The sequence below is a fragment of the Meriones unguiculatus genome, chromosome 16, assembly GCF_030254825.1.
Source record: "Meriones unguiculatus strain TT.TT164.6M chromosome 16, Bangor_MerUng_6.1, whole genome shotgun sequence".
In the NCBI taxonomy this organism is placed as follows: Eukaryota; Metazoa; Chordata; class Mammalia; order Rodentia; family Muridae; genus Meriones; species Meriones unguiculatus.
This window is the reverse complement of record NC_083363.1, coordinates 38,986,700-39,007,323: the sequence shown is the minus strand read 5'-3', so window position 1 is coordinate 39,007,323 and position 20,624 is coordinate 38,986,700. Positions and strand designations below refer to the sequence as shown.

General features: G+C 43.7%; 1 protein-coding gene across 1 annotated transcript; it reads left to right on the top strand.

The window, feature by feature from the left end:
- The first annotated feature begins 10,873 nt into the window (after positions 1–10,873).
- Enpp5 (ectonucleotide pyrophosphatase/phosphodiesterase family member 5) lies at positions 10,874–19,342 on the top strand. The gene is made up of 4 exons (XM_021643197.2): positions 10,874–11,031; positions 13,321–14,186; positions 15,587–15,763; positions 17,988–19,342. Exons 2-4 carry the CDS (start codon positions 13,358–13,360, stop codon positions 18,413–18,415), a joined length of 1,434 nt encoding a protein of 477 aa, XP_021498872.1. The 5' UTR covers positions 10,874–11,031; positions 13,321–13,357; the 3' UTR covers positions 18,416–19,342.
- Positions 19,343–20,624: the final 1,282 nt, after the last annotated feature.

Here is a 20,624-nt window from a genome sequence, read left to right as displayed (position 1 = left end):
TGGCCTGGTAAGGCTGCACCCCACAGCGGGAGGTGATCAGAGAGCCTGCCACTGAGTTCATGTCAGAGACAGCCCCTGTACCCCTTACTAGGGAACCTACTTAAAAACTGAGCAGCCTATGGGCTTCCTCCGATCAGGGGTCTAGGTTCTCTCCATGAATGGTCCTTGGTTGGAGCATTAGTCTCTGCAAGACCCCCTGGACCCAGGTTTGTTTTTTTTTTGTTTTGTTTTTTGGGGGTTTTGTTTGTTTGTTTGTTTTTTGGCTCTGTTCTCCTTGTAGAGCTCCTGTCCCTTCCAGGTCTTTCTATCTCCCTTCCCTGCACTCTGCCCAAAGGTTGGCTATTAGTCTCAGTATGTCCTTCAATATCCTGGTGGGTAGAGTCTTTCAGAGATCCTCAGTGGAAGGCTCCTGTCCTGTTCCTTATCTTCTCCTACTTCCAATATCTCTACTGTTTGCTCTTCTGAGTGAGGTTTCAGCCTCTTCCCTAGGGTCCTCCTTGTTGTTTAGCTTCTTTAGGGGTATAGATTTTAGTATGTTTATCCTACTGCAACTCTTATAAAGAAAAACATTTACTTGGGGCTGACTTAGAGTTCAGAGGTTTTATGGCAGGAAGTAAGGTGGCAGGCAGGTAGACATGGTGCTGGAGAGGTAGCTGAGAGTTCTACATCTGGATAGGAAGGCAATAGGAGGAAAGATGGCCACTGGCCTTGCTTGGGCTTCTGAAACCCCGAAGCCCAGCCCCCGTGGCACACTTCCTCCAACAAGGCCACACCTCCCAATAGTGCCACCCCCTATGAGCCTATGGGGCCATTTTCATTCAAACTATGATACACGTACACACACACACACACACACACACACACACACACACACACATGAGGGGTGTGGGGAATATTAAAAAGATATCAGCTGTAAAATGGCTTAAATGAAATGCTGTAATGGCTTTGGGAAATGTAGGTGAATGAATTGTTATACACTGTTACCATAAGCATGTACTTGGGTTGGGCAATAGTTTAAACATATAGATTTTTGAGCCAAATTTTCTATGTAGAGGTTGAAGTCCTGGTACCTCTTTCCTAACTGTGTGAAATAAGCTGTGTAATATCCTTGGGTCAGTTTCTTCGGTCAGGTATCAAATGAGAACTAACGACACAGACCACTTGATTGGCCCAACAAAAGAAGCAAGTGAATGGAGAATGCTTGAGTGTTTGATAGAGTCTTCTAATGTCACGAGATGAATAAACAGCCGCCCGCATCTCATAATAGGTCTCAGAATGCCATCGGAGAAGGGGGTTGGAATGGAGAGCAGTCAGTGGCTCCCATGCAGGTCACAGGGCGATTCTGTATTTCCATTAGTGAGTATTTCGGTTGCATTTTTTCTTTAGGGTAGACATTCTCAGTCTGCCTGAGAGCTAAAGTAGAAGAGATGGAAAGAGCAATGATTCACAATCCCCATACTGGATTCAATCCAAGTACAGACTCCCAGGCCACTTACTTATTTCTGGTCCCCTTGGGCTATCTTATTTTCTCCTGAGCCAGTGACTCCTGAGGATAATTCATCCCTTTACAAATGGGCAAATTTTATTTCTATGTTCCTCTGGGCACAGCTTCCTTCCCTGTGCCACTAAGACAGGGTGGGCATAAACACTGAATGTGATCGTTGACACCTTGAAATTGCCAGAAATTGCCAAGAAAAACTAGGAACAAATGAATAGGAGAGATAAGAACATTGAAATGAGTTTAGTCCATGAGGTTTATTTGGTGTTGTTGTTTTTTTTTTTTTTTTTTCTGTCCGTCTTTATATCAAGAAGGGTAATTTATCATTTTAGTGTAAACAATGCTCTAATAGGGTCACCTAGCCATTATCCGAATGTCAGGGACTTTATCTGACATCATTTATAAGAAATAAAAATCTTTACAGCCAGCTCCAGGCTACAAAACACATCACTGGATGTTCCAGCCAATGCTGCTAAAATCCCATAGAGGAAATTAAATGTCATAACATATCCTTTATCATAGGAGCCGGGAAAATTGTTCATCATATAGTACATAGCAGCATTAAGAGAGAAGAGTAAGAAGCAGGGGAGGGGGACTGAGACAGACATAAAGGCAAAAGGTAAGCATACAAGGTCAGATTTCCAGGGGGACATTATGGATACAATGTTAATTTTATGGATCATTTGACTAAGCTGAAGGGTGCCCACAGAGCCGTTAAAATGTTCCTTTCTGGATATGTCCATTAGAGTTTGGGGGCAAGAAACCAGTAGATTAAGGTTTGCCTCACTGATGGGGGCAACTTCCAACTTGTCGAGGACCCTAATAGAACACAAAGGCAGAAGAATGAAATCCCTACCTCTTCCTGAACTGTGACCGCCATCTTCTCCTGCCCCTAGACATTGAACCTACTGATTCTCAAGTCCTTGGACTCTGGAACTTGCAACAGTTGTCAGTAGCCAACCCCCCACACTGGTTCTCCGGCCTTAGGCCTGGGGTAGAAGTTATACTGTCTGCTTCACTGGTTCTATGGTCTTTGGATTTGGGCTGAGTTACGCCTCTGCTTTCCCAATTCTCTAGCTTATAGCTGGTGTACTCTTGGGAACCCAAAATTCATAACTGTATCAGCCAACACCCATAACAATCCAATCACTTTCATCTCACTGATTCTATTTCCTTGGAGATCCCTGGCTAATACAATAGGTGAGATGAATCTTTAATAAGGAACAATTTTGAGACAATCAGTTAAAGAGAGTGAGATTAATCTTATTTTGTTTGTCTGTCTACCTAATAGAAAAGGGGTTAGACTCTCAAAATTAGGGGCTTCTCAAGAGGATATTATTTCGTCTGGACTTTGCACATTTCATCCAGTTTTTGTTTTTGTTTTTTTTTTCATCTGTTTCCCCATAGCCTCGCACCAGTATAGTACGTGATCCTTGATGGTGCAGGGCACAAAGAAGTATGCTCACAAGAGAAGACAGTGTTACAACCCTTGCATAAATATCATGTCAGCAGGGGCAGAGGATGGTGGTGCCAGCTTTGCCATATTACCTTACTCAGAGAAGGGTGTGATTATGGGATTATGCCCATAAGTAGCAAGAAAGAGCACCAAAACCAAACAAGAGGTAGTTGAAGCCCAGAACTATAAGTACCAGGCCTGCGCTCCTTCCCCTCTCTCACTGTCTCCCTCAGTCTCCCCCTCTCCCTCCACTCTCCCATTTAACCTTTATAGATCTTTGTGTATGTGTACATACAAATTAATTGGAACTAGGCTTTTTGCATATGTAATTAAGTCTAGATGAGATTGTATTAAATTAAAGTAAACTTTAATTCTAATGCCTGCTGCTCTATAAACAAGCCATGTGAAGCCACAGACACACGCAGGCAAACAACACATGAGATAGGGTGAAGAACAGAGAGCTATATTGCAATGAAGCCAAAAACATGAGTAGCCCTCATGAGGCAGAAGAAGGAAGTATTCCTTTTCAGAGCCTCTGCTGGGAGTGTGGCTCTGAAACCCCACACCAGACCCCACCCTAACCAAACAGGATCCCTTTTTGTAGTTCAAACTGACCTGGAATTCTCAATCAACGGGTGTGGGTGTGTGTGTGGGTGTGTGTGTGTATGTCACACACACACCCACACACACACATACCATAGCGAAGTGAAAGTTTCTGGTTTCTTTGGAAACTCAGTTGTCTCATGTGAATATATATTTTTTGTTTTGGTCCCAAGTGTGGGATGTGGGAATGTTTTTCCCAGGCAGAAAACAACCCCTTCGGAAAATGGCCCCCTGAGAAGAGAAGGCGTGTGATGTTGGTTAGCTGAAAGCTTCCCCATGCATGGTTTTTGTGAGCTGAAAAACATCTTTGTGTGGACTCTGAGAAGGTTTAAATAGTAGCCCACAGAGAGTGAGATAAATGCTTTCTGCATCTCTTTGCTTTTGCATTGCTGTGGTTTGCATCCTTCTATGGTCTTTGCAGAGAAAAATTCTCCAGAGAACTTGTCCGGCTGCTTTGGTGGAATTTTGCAGCTTCCGTGGGCTGCTGCCCTTTGGGTGGAGTATAACCAAATCTACTGAATCAGCTGCTGCTGATGTGTGTTGCTGCTGAGGCTTTGCATTTGACTAGGCTGCTGGTATCCTGACAACTGAGTTTGGTAATCCCCAAAGGATCCATCGACTTTTGTCAGCAGGAAGTAGATAAAGGAGGTCTACAGTCCCTTTCCCTACTAATCTCCTACTTGAGGTCAGAGGGTTGAAGGGAGGTAAAGGTTTTTTTAAGAACCTTCAATAAAGTAATTGTTTGAAAAATCTAAGCCTATGCCATGGACTGGCAGTTCGTAGGATTTTCAGAGAAAAAAAGAGTGAGTGTGTCCCTGTGCTCAGTTAGAAAGGTTGCTGCTGTTTCATAACCTTAGAGGGTTGCCTGGATTCTGTATAAGTCAGGTCACTTGTTTTGAACAAAGGAGGTGTTTACATCATGGCTACACTATTGGGTATTACAAAATATGCTGTTGACCTCCCACGGCTAGGCTAATAGAGGCATTACTCTTTAGAGAGAAGAATAAGACTGAGTAATTTCCAGGTAAACTGCAGGGTCCAGGAATAGAGAGGGAGAATCCAAAGCAGCTAATTATTTGGGTTCACGTTTGTAATGCGAATGCCTGAGCTGGACTCTGAAGTCAATCCATAGGATGACAATGGCCAGCACTTTCAGCATCACAGTGAGGACAGGCTAGGTAGACTTCTAGGGAAAGTGATGCTCCTCAAGGGAGGTGGGAGGGCAGTTTTGATAATTCTCTTCCCTCCTGTGCCCCCGAAGTCATGGGCAGGTTTGTATTTGTCTTCTTCTGAGAAAATGGCTACTTCAATCCTAGCCCTGAAGAGGCTGAGGCAGGAGGATTGTCATGCTTTTGAAGCCAGCCTGGGCTCTCCAGCAAGTTCCTACCTCAAGACAAACAAACAGGCAAACAAGCCACCATTCCTAGATTAACACAGCCTAGATTTTGTATTGCTACTAAGCAAATAATATTTACCCCTAGCCTAAAATTTTTGCTTTCTGTGTAGTGTCCAGAGTTCAGGCAGCTAGAGAACCCCAAAGCCAGTAGAGCAGGGTCTCCAAGAAATTTCTTCTCAGGCATTCTTCTATCAAGTCCACAAGCTGGATTAACGTATCCTTATACATAGAGACAAGTATCAGAGACAAATATCAAGGCCAACACCATCATGGTTGCTTCATGGTGGGGCGTCGGGGGGGCTTGAAGGAGTCACCAAGAGGTGGGGCTGTGTCTCTAAAGTTCCTTGAGGCAGACTTAGCAAATATTTTCATGCATATAGTGTATGAATCCAACAAGCCACACAGTCATGTAAGCAACCTTGCACACCAAACTGTATCACAAAAAGTTACCATCATTGGCTGGCTGCACAGCCAAAACCTCTCCCAACTCCTAGCTCTTAACAACTGGTAAATGTGAGTTCTGTAACTATTTTCTTACTTTTTCTAGAGTGTTATATAAGTGAGAGTGTGCAGTATGTTTTTATTTGCACCTGGCTTCTTTCCCTTAGCATAGTGCCTTTGATATTAAATTATATTGTCACCAGATTTTATTTCTTATTTCTGAGTAGTATTTCATGTGTGGACATACCAGTTGGGGGATATCTTCATTGTTTTTAGATTTTATAAATAGAATTGCTATAAAAATATGCATATTTTTCAGTAGGAACCTGTCTTCCTTCTTCTCAAATAAATACCCAGGACTGGTAAATGTGCATTTAACTTCCTAAGAAACTTGCAAACTGTTTTCTATAGTGGAAATGCCATTCCCATCAGCAGCTGGTGCTGTCCCTGATTAGGTGTTACCAGTTTCCTTGATTTTAGATATTTTCACAATTTATGGGGTTTTTTTTCCCTTCTCTTTAGGCTGGACTGTAAAATTAACCCTCTGCTAACTAAAAGCTCTTGGTTTTGGCCCGTCAAAATTCACATTTACTAGAATCTCAAATTGTGACCTTAAATGGAAGCTCTTTGCTTATGTAATTGAGTCTAGAGAAAGTGGTACTGGATTAAAGTGGACCTTAATTCTCAAGGCTGACATTCTAGGAATAAGCCAGGAGATAGTACAGACTCAGGAGAACACCACTGAGATAGAGCAGGCAAAGACTGGGGATGCATGCAGGAGGCAAAGGGATTCCTTCCTCGTTCCCTCGGAGCCTTTGTAGGGAGGATGGTGCTGTGAACAATTATCTCTACCACTTACATGGGATTAGACAAGGTAGCTCTTTGTAGTTTAGGATGGCCTAGAATTCTTATTTTTTTAACGTTGTATTTATTCATTGGGTGGGGAAAGGAAAAAAGGAGCTGGCCACTGTGTATGTATAGAAATCAAAAGTCAGCTTTCAAAGAGCAGGCAACAGAGTCCATGCCAGAGAAAGCTCCTGCTCCCCTTACTAGGAAACCCATATGGAGACAGAGTTGCCTGTTGGCTATATCTGAGTAGGGGTCTAGGTCCTTTTCATGCATGGTCCTTGGTTGGTGCATCAGTCTCTGCAGGCCCCCATGGGCCCAGATTTGTTGGCTCTGTTGATCTTCTAATGGAGCTCCTGTCTGCTCTGGGTCTTTCTATCGCCCCACTCTTCCCTATGGTTCCTGCACTCTGTCCAAAGTTTGCATGTGAGTCTTAGCATGTGCTTCAAGTCCCTTCTGGGTGGAGTCTTCCAGAGGACTTTCACAGTAGGCTTCCATCCTGTTCCCTCTCTTCAGCTGCTTTCAGTATCTACTCTGTTTTCTTAATTCTCTGAATGAGAATTAAGCATCCTCCCTCTGGTCCTCCTTGTTATTTAGCTTCTTTAGGTCTGTGGACTGTAGTATGGTTACCCTGTATTACATGGCTAATAACCACTTATAAGTGGGAATATTCCATACATGTCTTTCGGGTTCTGGGTTACTTCACCGAGGATGATCTTTTCTAGTTCCATCCACTTGCCTGCAAACTGCATGATTTCCTTGTTCGTAATAGCGGAGTAGTATTCCATTGTGTGAATGTACCACAATTTCTATATCCATTCTTTGGACTCTGTTTCGTGCTCTTTGATCATTTTTTCCTGGTGGGGTGAGGTCATTGCCAGGCCACAGAGGAAGAAGATAGAAGCAGTCCTAATGAGACTTGATAGGCTGGGTCAGATGGTAGGAGAGGAGGGCTCCCCCTTTCTGAGAAACAGGGGAGAGGGGAAGAGGGAGAGAGGGTGGGACCCAGAGAAGAAGAGGGAGGGGGCTACAATTGGGATGGAAAGTGAATAAATTATAAAACACAAATTTGAATTTAAAAGAGTCAACTTTCAGAAGTTGGCCCTTTCCTTCCACCATGAGGGTCTCAGGATATCATGTGTGACATGATTTCTAGGGAGATGCGAACAAAAAAAAATCTGCTCACCCCAAACAGGGAATCAGAGCAAGGGTACCACCAAATGAGAGAATCAGAGCAAGGGTACCACCGAAGTCCAAATTGGTGAATGAGTTTTGCTGGAGTTGCTTACAGAAATCTGGGCAAAGGATACTCAAAGAGCTGTGCCACCAAAGCCCACTTCATCCTGGGTGACAGCCAGTGAAAGCTGGAAACCCAGAGCATACTGCACAAGCTGGGGCGGCAGTTCAACAGGTTAAAGGGCTTTTTTTTTTTTCTTGTCAGTGAGCTCAGCTGGTCTGAGAGTGTCTCTCCACAGTCCTTATTGCTTACATACCCTGAGGAGCAGGGAGCCCAGTGTATTTGGCCAGCTTCAGGAACTTCCTGGAGCCTTTGAGTCCAAGTAGGCTCTTCTTCTACTTACTGAATTGATGAGATCCACATTTTGCAGAATGTTCTATAAAGGATTAAGAAGTAGAGGTTTTTTTGTTTATTTGTTTGTTTGTTTATGGCACAGTGAATGGGAATGCAAACCTAATATTGCTGGGTTAATTTTGGTTTCGTTTTCAGATTTGTTTTTATTTTTATTTGTGCACTCACTCAAGAAGGCCAGAAGAGGGCATTGGCTCCCCTAAAGTTGGAATTAACCAGCAGTTATGAGCCACTGTCCTCGGTCCTTAGGGTTTCTATTGCTGTGGTAAGACACCATGACCAAATCGACTTGGGAAGGGAAGAGTTTGCTTTAGCTCTCACCTCCACATTGTTGTCCCTTGTTGAAGGAAGCCATGGCATGATCTCAAGGCAGGAAATGGAGAAGTCATGGAGGAATATTTTTCTGGCTTGCTCCCTAAGGCTTCCTGCCTTCTTAACACATTCAGGAGGGCCAGCCCAGATTGGAGGAACCACTCACAGTGAGCTGGGCCTTCACACATCCATGTCAATCATGAAAATGCCTCAGAGGCTTCTCCGTGGGCCAAACAGTTAGGCACATTTCTTAGCTGAGGTTTCTTCTTCCACAATAAATATGTTACATTGACATAAAACCAGCCAGCACAGCTGCCCAATTGCCATGGGTCCTAGGAACCAACTCAACAGCAAGCTCTCTTAAAAGCTAAGCCACCTCTCCCACCCCTTACTTTTAAAATTGTTCATTCTTCTCATGCTAAATTCTAGGCACCCCCTCAAAAAAAAAAAAAAGACTTCTGTGCGCAGCTGGTTGTGTTTTTTTTTTTTTTCTGTTTCATTTATTTGTTTGTTTGTTTGTTTGTTTTGCTATTTCATAAAGTACTGGTATCATTCCAATGCTTAGCACAATGTTTTTTACAGTCCCACGGAAAAGGATGATCTAGCCCTCCACTGTATGTTAGATTTCTCTGAGTTCCTTAAAAGATAGAGAGAGACCTCCCTACCCCAAACCCATGAAACAAAAGTGGATTCTTGCTCTTCCATGTTCAGACTCCTATCTCCGTTACTCCCCTGCTTATTCAACTGAAATAAAGGAACCCTTATAGACCATGCTGGCATAACTTGCTGAGTAGCTATTGCGATGGGAGTAAAATTCAAATAACTGGCTGGGTACAGATGTGGACGCAGGCCATTTATCAACAAACTGTGACAATCAATCATTTGTTTGAGGAAGACCCAGCCCACTAGAAATGTACGTTTTATGCTGCAAGCCTACCAGTTACCAGCAGATATTATTATGTGGAGATCTAGACGTGGTTCCCAAGCTCACTGAGTCCCCGTGCATCGTCTTCTGTGGTTTGTTTGAGCTGTGGTTGGAACTACACTGTGCAATTTTGCAAGCGCAGACAGTGGAAACAATTAGGACTTCCGTAAAAGTTTGCAGGGCAAGACAGCTTGGCATTTGAGTAGAGCATGTGCCCGTTCTCAGCAACCCTCTGTGATGAGCATAAGGTGTTCTTTGTTTGTGGTGAACACAGAATTGGCTTATTGGGCAGGGAGATAAGGGTTTATGGGTTTGAACCACCTCCTTCCAACTTTGGGCGATTTCAAAGGTCAGGGCTTCGGAACAACTTGTGCACCTTCACCGTCTTGGGTCTGGCTGCACACAGAAACAACCTCCCTCTCAGTCTCCATCCCACATGGAGTCGCTATGGCAGAGTGCCCAAATGCCCTTTGGGGTGGCGCTGCCCAGTTTAGCAAGTAGCCACGGTTAGAATTGGGACTGCCCCCTTCATGAGAAATACACCAACGGCTAAGGGCAAAACCCTCAACTCATCTGACAGGACGGCAGAAGTTGGCTGCAAACTTCATGGCTCCAGCACAGGGAAGAGAGGACATTTGATGGAGACGGACACCAAGGTCGCTGTCGTGGATGCTTGCAGCCTTACCAGCTGACTAAATGTTGAAACTTCAGTTGTGACAGTCAAGCAGACAATACCGCCTATTGCCCACAGACTTAGAATTCTGTTTAATTATCTTAGGATCACGATGAGGAACTGGGTGCCTACACACAGTCTCCCTGAGAGTCATGGTGCCGCTGCTATCCTATATGGCACATATAATTTGACTCAATAGGGACCCTGACTACACCCCTTCAGACCTTAAAGTATCACAAATTACACTTAAACATTTCATTCATTACAGTCAAAAAAGATTGAAACGATGAAACTGGATCACTAACAAACCAGAAATGTGGGTGCCTTCCTGAAATCAAGGCCTAGTGGCTGTGTGTGAAGGCCAGCGACCTTACAGTTATCAGTTCTCCCTTCTGCCAGATGTCAGTTAACCCAATCCAGAGCCTGGCTTGGCTTGGCTGCAGCGTTCAGGAACTACTGCTTGGGGAGTCCGCTTGGCCATCTCAGAACCGTAAGCTGCAAACTCTAGGAAGTCACACACTGGGATGCAGAGATGACTAGATTCCCAACATTTAGCAGACAAAGTGCTTGACCGAAGCTGTTCACGAACAAAAGGTAAATGAGAGCTGGGGATACAGCTCTCAATAATCCCCACAGTAGTTCAGGAGTTTGAGTAGGAAGATCTTGGGTCTGAGCTCATTCTGGGCTACAAACGGAGTTCCAGGCTAGCCCGAGCTAAATGACACCTTGTCTCAAACTATAAACACTATCTCATGGCAATCTTGGGTTTTTTGATGTCCCTCCTCCGGTTAGAGCTTACTGCGTGATCACCAGTTTATGATAAAGGCAGAAGAAAAAGTCCAGACAGGAGATGCTAGAACAAAAGTGGCTTGTAACGAACGCTGAGTTTCGGGTCACCAACCACTGAGATAACACGTTATGGTCCCTCGGCATCACCGACACAACAGGCCTAGAAGAACAGTTCTGAGTGACTGGCTTTCCTGAGGCCCCAGCCACCCATCTCTATCCCCAAACCTGGCCACCAAGTCCCCCTCCTTTAACCCAAACAGAACCCGCCCCACTTTCGCTGATTGACAGGCAGCGCAGCTACTCCTACAAGCAGATCTTTTTGCCCGGCTAACAGTGACAAGCTGGCGGGAGCCAATGGCGTTCCAGCAGCGGGGCGGGCAGCGCCGAAGGGTCAGGTGCTTTGCGCTGGGACTCCGTGCAGGTGAGGCAACGGGATCCGCCAGCTCCCCTTGCTCCTGCCACCCCTTGGCCCCAACAGCTCCAGGACAGACCGATCGCAGCGCGGTGAGTCCCCGGGATTGGGTGGCCTGCCTGCCGAGGCTCACACTGGGGCTGTCACCGGCCTGGGGGGAGGGGGCGGCGAGGCCTAGTAGCCCCGGTGGGGAGGAGGCCGTGCGCCCACCCACCCCCGCGAACACCTTTATATGAACCCACTCCTCTTCTCTACCCTCCTCTGCCCTTTGATTGGTGCTCGTGATTGCCCAGGTTGTGGGGGAAGAGCTGGGGCGAGGAAGAAATGGAAAGGCCAGGGCGATTTCCATCCAGATCTGGAGAATTTTTTATTTTTTCAGGGCTCCCTGCTGTTTCTGTGTGGAGAAACAGCGAGATTTGTCTTTATGTTTTTTTTTCATCCCCACCCCCACCTGCGTTATGTCACCCATGTAATTATGTTCCTTCTTACTGAAGAACCTTCCTGAGCTTTAGACAGCGCCTGTTTCCTCATTTCGGTTTGCCCCAGGAAAACAGTTAGCTGCTTTTACTATTTATTTACTGCAATTGACTGAGTTTCCTAAGACAGACGAAAAACATATATTCCGTGTAATTTATTTATTTTTCTTGGTGTTAAATTATATTTGGTTGATAATAATTTCTCTCATGTTAGTGAGATGGGAGAGAAAATTGGAAAAAAAAAGAAAGGAGAGGGGGTGGGAGGAGCGGGCGTTAGTCAAAAGTGTTAGTGGGTGTATTTGCAGTTCCCTGCACACAGTTAACCCCCTGTTGCAGCCATTATTAATGTGGCTTCCAGGATGGGGCAAAAATGAGTGGCATTCAAGACGAAATATGAATTTGATATTGTTTCGGTTTTAAAAGTTGAGAATCAGTCCTAATCTTGAGACCAATGTCTGAAACAGTAGTTTGGGTGAAATTACAGTTAAAACAAAACAAATCTCGCTTTAAATGATATGTATTATTTGTGTGTAGCTCACACTTCTGAAAGCAAGGCCAGCACGGTAGGTCACTCCCCTCTTCCTAGACTGTAGCAAGGCAAGGCAGGGCCTCTTTGTAGTCCTAAAAACGTCTTCACCATGTTTGAATCGGGACACTGTCAAACGCTGACTAGAAGAGATTCCTCTGCATGAAGCATGGTTAGAGCCATGATTAGTGAGTTCGTTAAGGGGAAGCACAAGATGCCTCCTTATGGGAGGCCTGATGAGAGCTGGTGAGGGTTGCATAGATCATTTATCCATGCTTCCTCCTTGCAGTGGTTTTTAAGAAACATATGCAGATATAAGGAAAAATGAATATGGATTCAAGGAAACTGAATCCTGGGAGATGCTTTCTCTGTGCATTTCATTGATAAGATTAACTGCTGACTGATTGTAACCCAGAGAAAGTAGAAATCAAATCAGAGAATCATTGCTTCTATTTATGCTTAGATTAGAATCTATTTGTGCACAGAATCCTCAGATTTGGTTATTAGCAAATGAATATAGATTACAGTTTATAAATATAGTTGAAAGCCACAAATTTTATTTCACTTCAGTAAACCATGTTTGTCTACTTTCCTCTTTCTAGAAATACCTCTCAAGACAGAAAACTCAAACGTCACTATTTTTAAGTACCACTATTGAATATGTTAATGGTATTTCCTGTTGCTAAGTTTCTGTAGTTATGCTTTTAAAATGAATTTGGGCAATCGTTAGACTATATAAAAGTTTCTGGTTAGAATTCTGGGTCGGGCATGTGAGACAGCTCAATAGATACAGGTGCTTAAAGCCAAACCTGACAACTTGGATTCACTCCCAGGAACCCATGTAGTGGGAGGAGAGAATTAACTCTCATAAGCTGTGACTTCCTCTGACTTCCACAGACACACTATGGCTTACAAGGATAGAACCCCAAACACACACATCCACACAAACACACATCACACACATCCATGTGACATACAACACATATACACCAAATAAAAATATAAAAACATTATATATAATAATGTAATAAAATATAATATAATATAATATAGCATTCTAAATCACCCTGAACGTGTCTCTGAAAACTCACATATGCAAATCACCCTTTTAAGTGATATTGTGGGGCCCATTTAAAGAATTCCTTTGAGGAATATATTTTGATGGTTTATCGGAAAGCAAAAGCTTTTTTTTTTTTTTTAAATGGCACTGAAGCTTTTTGTCCCTGGTGTCCTATGTCAAATGGAGTTCTGCACCGTAATTTTCCCAAGGCTGTGACTTACGATATGAACGGGATCACTAATCGCTATCACTCTCAGTTTGGAAGAAAAACGTACAAATCACAGTTGTTACCATGATCTTATTTTTACGTTAATTCTAGGGATACCCTTATGCTGAGCTGATCAAGGACCTTGAAGATGATTCCGAAGCTTCTCGTGGTGTCTTGCACACTGGCTGCCCTATCTTACTCAGCTACGTTTTCTCTCCACCCTGAGCAGCAGAAGGTTCTAGTCGTTTCGTTTGATGGATTCCGCTGGGATTACATCTATAAAGTCCCGACACCTCATTTTCATTATATCATGAAATATGGGGTTCACGTGGGGCAAGTCACTAATGTGTTCATCACAAAGACCTACACCAACCATTACACTCTGGTCACTGGTCTCTTTGCAGAGAACCATGGGATTGTTGCAAATGACATGTTCGATCCTATTCTGAACAAGTCTTTCTCCCTGGAGCACATGAATATTTATGACTCTGAGTTTTGGAAAGAAGCCTTACCAATATGGATCACAAACCAGAGGGCAGGGCACGCTAGTGGCGCGGCCATGTGGCCGGGAACAGATGTAAAGATCCATGAGAGTTACCCTACCTACTACCTACCTTACAATGAGTCTGTTTCCTTTGAAGACAGAGTTGCCAAAATCATTGAATGGTTTACAGCCAAGGACCCCATCAATCTCGGTCTTCTCTACTGGGAAGAGCCTGATGACACAGGCCATGATGTGGGCCCTGACAGCCCTCTCATGGGGCCTGTTATTGCAGATATTGACCACAAGTTAGGGTATCTGATTAAGATGCTGAAAAAGGCCAAGTTATGGAATAATGTCAACCTAATCATCACGAGTGACCACGGGATGACCCAGTGCTCCAAACAGAGGGTGATAGAGCTCGACCGCTATCTGGACAAAGACCACTATACCCTGATTGACCATTCACCTGTAGCTGCCATCCTGCCAAAAGAAGGTAAATCTGACCTCATGTTGATCTGGGCCTCGTGCTGCACATGCGCAGTGTGTAAGCTTCTGTCTTTCCAGGTCACTTGCTTGTGTCATGACAGTGTATGATGATTTAGTCCTTAAGACTTTGAAAACAAACAAACAAAAAAATCTCCTTTCTCTTGAGTTTAACCCCCCCACCCCCCAATACTGACACATTGGCTGTAGGATTTTAAGCATTTTAGAATCACAAAATATGGTAAAAGTTACAATTCCTCTTCTCAAGAGAAATGGATGTGGCCTTTGGATATAATTTCAGTCATCTCTTAGAAGCCTGTGACCACCTGTAGACCCTTACTCAAGACCTGTTTAATAGGGAAGGAGAAAGTGTGTTTGTTGATCTCAGGCTTATTTTAATTTCTGTCAGGAAATTTCAACGGTGCCCTGTATCCTTCCTAAGCTTCTGCTGAAATCCTTTCCAAACTGTCACCTCAGCATTGGCTCCATTTTAAAGCTAGGTAAAGTGTTAGCGTCCAGAAGAGAGGTCACAAACTACGTAGCTGAACATGCTAAGGCTTGCTTTTCTGAATGCAACTTTAGCATCTTGGAGGGTTCGTCTTAGACCAAGGGATAGGAAGGATTTTGAAAAGCTGCACTGCCTCACCAGTGGGAATGGTGTCCTCTCAGGGGAGCTAAGCAGACTCTATTAAATAGCGATGTGGAAGCATGCGTGTGTGCCTGTACACATCTTTGCAGGAGTTACATCAACCCATTAGATTCCCTTAGGCAACTGGATTTTGGTCTTGTGGTTTTCTCACACAGAGGTGAGGGGATTAGAGAGACAAAGACCTGGCGAATGGATTTGAGGAACGGGAGTTAAAGATGGTGGCTAGGTGTGGCACATTTTCAGTTCTGGCGAGTTCCCCAATACTCCCAAAATACCGAGGGCTTTTCCGTTTCTCAAGCTGCTTTCCTCCTCTACTCATACTCTCCCTTCTCCTAACTGCCATATACCTTGCTCTCTTCTGCAGAGATTCTGTTTCTACATCCACAGTGTCTGGCTGCCATCTGTTTAACCTAGCAGTGTTCTCTTGTTTGGGGTTCCCAAAACCTTGGCATCTATAATACAAATGGATGTGTGTGTCTATATGCATATTTGTTTAGAGAGTAGTGAAGTACTGTTTCTGGAAAAAAAAAAAAGCCCTTTCTTTATTCCTTTATTCTGTAAGAGGATGAACTAGCCAGAGAAGCATTTGTTTCTATCCCCTCCCCCCAGACTCTTTCTCATTAAGGGTGTGGAGTTCCCGCACCCTTTACTCACATTCAGCCTCCCGGCTCTTTTTGTCAGCTGGGAGTCTCTTTCCCACCATGGGTGTTTGTGGGAGCATGAGTCTTGTCCTGAGAACCTCTCTCCTCCTTTCTCCTTAGGTAAATTTGATGAAGTCTATGATGCACTGGTTGGTGCCCATCCTAATCTAACAGTCTACAAAAAGGAGGAGATTCCGGAAAGATGGCATTACAAGCACAATGACCGCGTCCAACCGATCATAGCGGTGGCCGACGAAGGGTGGTATATTTTGCAGAATAAGTCAGATGATTTCCTGTGTGAGTATGTTATCGTATTTCTCCCCATTCTGCACCGTTTCTTGCTAACGTGGAGGCTGTGGATAATACAACAGTTTACTTACTGACGTTTCTAACTCTCTGTTACTTCAATGTTGAAGGATCTGTGTTGTGTTGGTCCTCAGCGAGGATGTTTCTTAACACATATACCTAAGGAACGTACAAGGTTGAGGCCGTGGCTTGGTGGCACACATGCTTGCTTAGCATGGAGCAGGCCCTGAGCTTGATCCCCAATACTGTGGGGGCGGAGAATGTGTAAAATGTCTCTTCAGTTAGAATGGAGCTCTTGCCCTGTTTAGTGACTGAAAGCAAAGTAGTTGCATGACCATGTGCTTGTAGTGTATTTGTGACTCGTAAAAGCAGATATGTACAGCCACATGCATTCTGGTTTCCAACCCTTTGTACTCATAAATAATCTGTATATCCCTATCTGATCACATCAAGGAAGCTGGGAGCACAATCCCACCTTCATTTGTTCTGCTTGTGGACTCGTAAAAGTCCACTGGTCTTTGGGGGACATTTCCTATTTTAAAAGTTAACAAGTTTGAGGAGGCATTGTAGGATGTTTGGTTTTGTGAGCTACAATTACAAAATAGGTTGGTCACATTTTTTTTCATAGAAAAACCCCAGGGATTCTGTTTCTAGTACAGTATGCTTATGTATTCAATGGATAATTCAATCCTGGCTCCTATGGTCCTTTTCTGGCCAGAATTTTACAAGTTGCTGAGTCCAAAGGCAGGAGTTCTCAAAGTGTGCTCCTTGACACAACAGTGTCTAAAGCAGCAGGAAATTCATCAGAAAGGCACATCCCTGGGCCCAGTCTAGGTGTGCTGTGAGGACACAGCCACAGCCTAGCTCTCTTTTTATGTGGCCCCCAAGGAGTGTCATTCACAGTGAAGCAGTCTGCGAACCATGGGCACTCATTATGAAATATTGTCCCCTGGCTCAAACATTCATGGCTACCATTGTAAAACAGGGACCTGGTTCTTTATGATTTTCTCTTGAATCGGAGCCTCTGGAACACGTCATATGACAGCATTATCATTACTGTCTCATATGACAAGGTAGGCTCTAAATCCCAACTTCTCACAGAAATGAAGGCAACCACCCTTAAGTCAATTCCATATAATACAATGCATAGTTCTCAATGTTATTATCAATTAAACAGATGAACTAGCACCCAGTCTGATATTTGCTATTGGCTCATAAGCCCAACATTATTCTTGCTTGAATATGTTAAAAGAATTGTGGCATTTAGAATGATTTCTGCAGGTGGAGCTGACTGACAGGAAGATTTCAAATTACGTTTGTGATGACAGATCAGTGACTTTCAAGAGAGGTTGACTTGAATTTTCATTTTCTGCATTTGAATGCTGTTGTGAATTTCCTTGTAGCAAGCAAGGACTTGTAACACATTTGGAGTCATGAGTCATATTTCTCTCTACTCTTAAATAAAAGCCTGTCAGTCTTCTTGGTCACCATTGTAACTGTAACCATGGCCATGACTTCGCTCCGATACTGTGCCAGCCATACATTCAGTTTTTAATATGCAGTTTTAACCTTTTGTTTCTTAATGGAATCACTGAATGTGCACACCAGCAGACCTCTTCAGTTTTTTTTTTTTTTTTTTTTTTTTTTTTTATCTGTAGCCACGTTAAAGCCCGGAATACTAAGCTGGCTCTCCCTCCGAGCCACCAGAGTCTAAGCTTTTCACTCTACCTACACATTCTGGCCTTGGTTTTTCGCAGTGGGGTCACAGCTGTGGCTGAAGATTTGACTGCTGTACTGTCTTTGTTTGTGTATTCCTTTTCACTTTCTATTGGTGATTACAAGTGTTGCTTTTGTGACTGACATTAACAGCACCTTACTTTAGAAAAACAGTTAAAGGCTTATCTACCCAGTGGGCTTTTGCTAGAAATCAACCGTCCTCCTGCATTTCTCATTCTGACTTGGCTCTCAGCTTTGCATGGTTCCCATTCTTCTTTGCTGTTTAAGGTAGTGTAGGCCCATAGGAAAGATGGGTAACCATGGGACATTTGATTTCTTGGGGGGATTTGTGGGGCTGACAGCAACAGAAATTATAAAGGATAACTCCATTTTTATAAATAACATTTGCACTTAAGGTCAGAACTTCACCATTAGGACAATTCTTTCCATTTTAATGCCATCCGGTTGGCTAACTTATTCATGCGTTTTCTCTTTACAGTAGGCAACCATGGTTATGATAATGCATTAGCAGAAATGCATCCAATATTTTTAGCCCACGGTCCTGCCTTCAGAAAGAATTTCACAAAAGAAGCCATGAACTCCACAGACCTGTACCCACTGCTCTGCCACCTCCTCAGTATCACCGCCCTGCCACACAATGGATCCCTCAGGAATGTCCAGGATCTTCTCAGTTCTGCAACTCCAAAAGCAATTCCTTACACACAGAGTACCACACTCCTCCTTGGTAGTGACAAGCCAGGAGAATATGAGCAAGAGGAGTCGTACCCTTACTACATAGGCATCACTCTTGGCAGTGTTATAGCCATTGTATTCTTTGTAGTTCTCATTAAACATTTACTCCACAATCAAGTGCCTGCTTTACATTATATGCAGATCGAGGTTGCCCAACCATTACTACAAGCTTAGTGCTTCTTGGACATGGAATTGCGTATTGAAGTGGAGGTTGCAAAATCATATCAGTGGTGACCCTTCAACTTCTAGGAAGCTAGCTGCAGACACCTGCCTAGGCCATCAAGCAGTTAATTCGTATGTGGGCACAGTCACACGTACATACATGCACACACAGACCGAAACACTCCCGCCTGCAAATGATCAAAGGCGTAAGAGTACCCCTCCACGGCTTTTTCTGGCTTAGTAGGTAGATCATGCTCTATTTGGGGTTGGCACACGTAATGTACATACTTAACAACTTTGCACAAATGAAAGTACCTAAGATGTTGTTTTACCTTTACTATGCTACTATGTGCTTTTCCTCTGAAATGCACTTTATAACTATGTCTAGTAACTTGGTTGAAAATGACAACCTTTTGCATCTCTCTCGCCAAATACTAGCATTTCATGTACAGACTGAAGGAAGTTTCCAGCAATTCCTGAATAATGTATAAATCTGTCTCCTTAAGTGGGAGGAGGAGGAGGAGGAGGAGGAGAAAATGAAAGTGCTGAAGAGTGGGATCAAGTTTGTAGCCTGCATTTTGGAGCGATGCATTTCCAGTAGCGGGTTGCATTGTGGGCATTTCTAGCTATACTTCCTCACCAAGGACCAAAGTTTTCATTTGCTTCTTCCCTCCTATAGATTCAAATACTGAAAGATGCGTTCTAAAGATCTTGTTTCTATACATTGGTTATTGCTCCTTGTTGATGAGTTCCTGGTTCCATAATGAGGATGCCATGTGCATAGATTTCTTTTCTGTGTGGTATAGCAGTGGCCTGAAGAGCAGGGACCAGACAGCATCTCTGCAGTGTTTTTTTGTTTTTTTCTTGCCTGTTATTATTTGCTTCTCTGAAAACGACACTATTAAACACATTAAAAATCAAGTGAGATTTAACAAAATAGCATTTGGCTTTGCTTCTTTGTTGTTCCTGGTGGCACGAAGTGGAACGCAGACATTATCGAACTCCAGTCCTTTTAAATTCCAGAGTTTCAAAAGAGGATAAACCATGTTAGTTCCATACAGGCCACCTAATTCTTGCCAAGAGTTCTGTGGAGCCTCGGAAACAAAGTAAGCAGGGACTGCAGTTGAGATGCGCATGTCGTCACCACAGTAACAAAGGACCCCTCTAGTAGGGACTAAACCTCTTGGTTCTAATAGGTGTGAGAACACCGGGAACTCAGATCATGTCATTGTGTTACATGAACTATTTGAATGTCTACCTGCCAGATGCTTCCTGAAGTTGAAGGAGACTCCACCTTCCCAGGTATTTTCCCAACCAGCTAGTAGTTTTCTGCTTCCTCATCATCTCAGCCCCTCTTGTCACAACAGCCTAAACCTGTGTCTTACAGACAGCTGAGCAGTGAAGAAGCTGGAACAGGAAGGGCTGCAAAGAGAAGCTGTCTTTGGAAAACAATACCAAAGTATAAACGAAGCCCATAGACGACAGTGTGATGTTTATTGCATATTCACACACCTGCCAGCTAATACCCAAATGATGCCATAATTATTTCAGAGAGAAAGGACTGGTTATATTCGGAAAGCAAAAATAACAGAAATTTAACTGGATTTTAACGTGTTCCCTAAAAGGAATTGCAATATTTATAAAAGGTTATACTGCTCCCGAGGTAAAGGACATTCGGACATGATTTCATTTCATGAAAAACCTACAAATAAGAGAGAAGAGAATAAGCGCAAATGGCCAACATCCCAGAGGATTCTGGGAAGTCAGACATCTGGTAGCAAGTGCCTCGTGAGTTTAAACTCTGGCTGCCTGCATCCTGAATGTGTGCACACATGGTGACGGCCAGTGGCTTTGAACATCGTGGAGACACCAGTACAGTGACTTGGAGATGAGATTTAGTTTGTTTCAGAGTCCCACACATGAGATGGCATGTGTACATTCCGCTGGTTGTGTTAGGTTCACTTTAGAAGGTGCTGTGACCTCGGAACAAAGTGGTGGGTGCACCGCAGTCTAGACAGGAAGGTCTGATTATCCCATGGCTTATCCCGGATACATTTGATTATCGAATGGTTTGTCATAGGTACCCACATCCCTGTAAAACCAGCAGTGAGAGGGGATATTAGAAAAACAAACAAACAACAACAACAAAACCTTTTAACTTTTCTGGTGTCATTCGGAACCCTCTGGTAGCTTTATTTTGTGGTTTAACCTAACTATCTTC

Coding starts and splice junctions, on each gene's coding strand:
- Enpp5 (XM_021643197.2), top strand. CDS start 13,358: ATGATTCCGAAGCTTCTCGTGGTGTCTTGCACACTGGCTGCCCTATCT. Junction 14,187..15,586: donor TGCCATCCTGCCAAAAGAAG/GTAAATCTGACC, acceptor CTTTCTCCTTAG/GTAAATTTGATGAAGTCTAT. Junction 15,764..17,987: donor TAAGTCAGATGATTTCCTGT/GTGAGTATGTTA, acceptor TTCTCTTTACAG/TAGGCAACCATGGTTATGAT.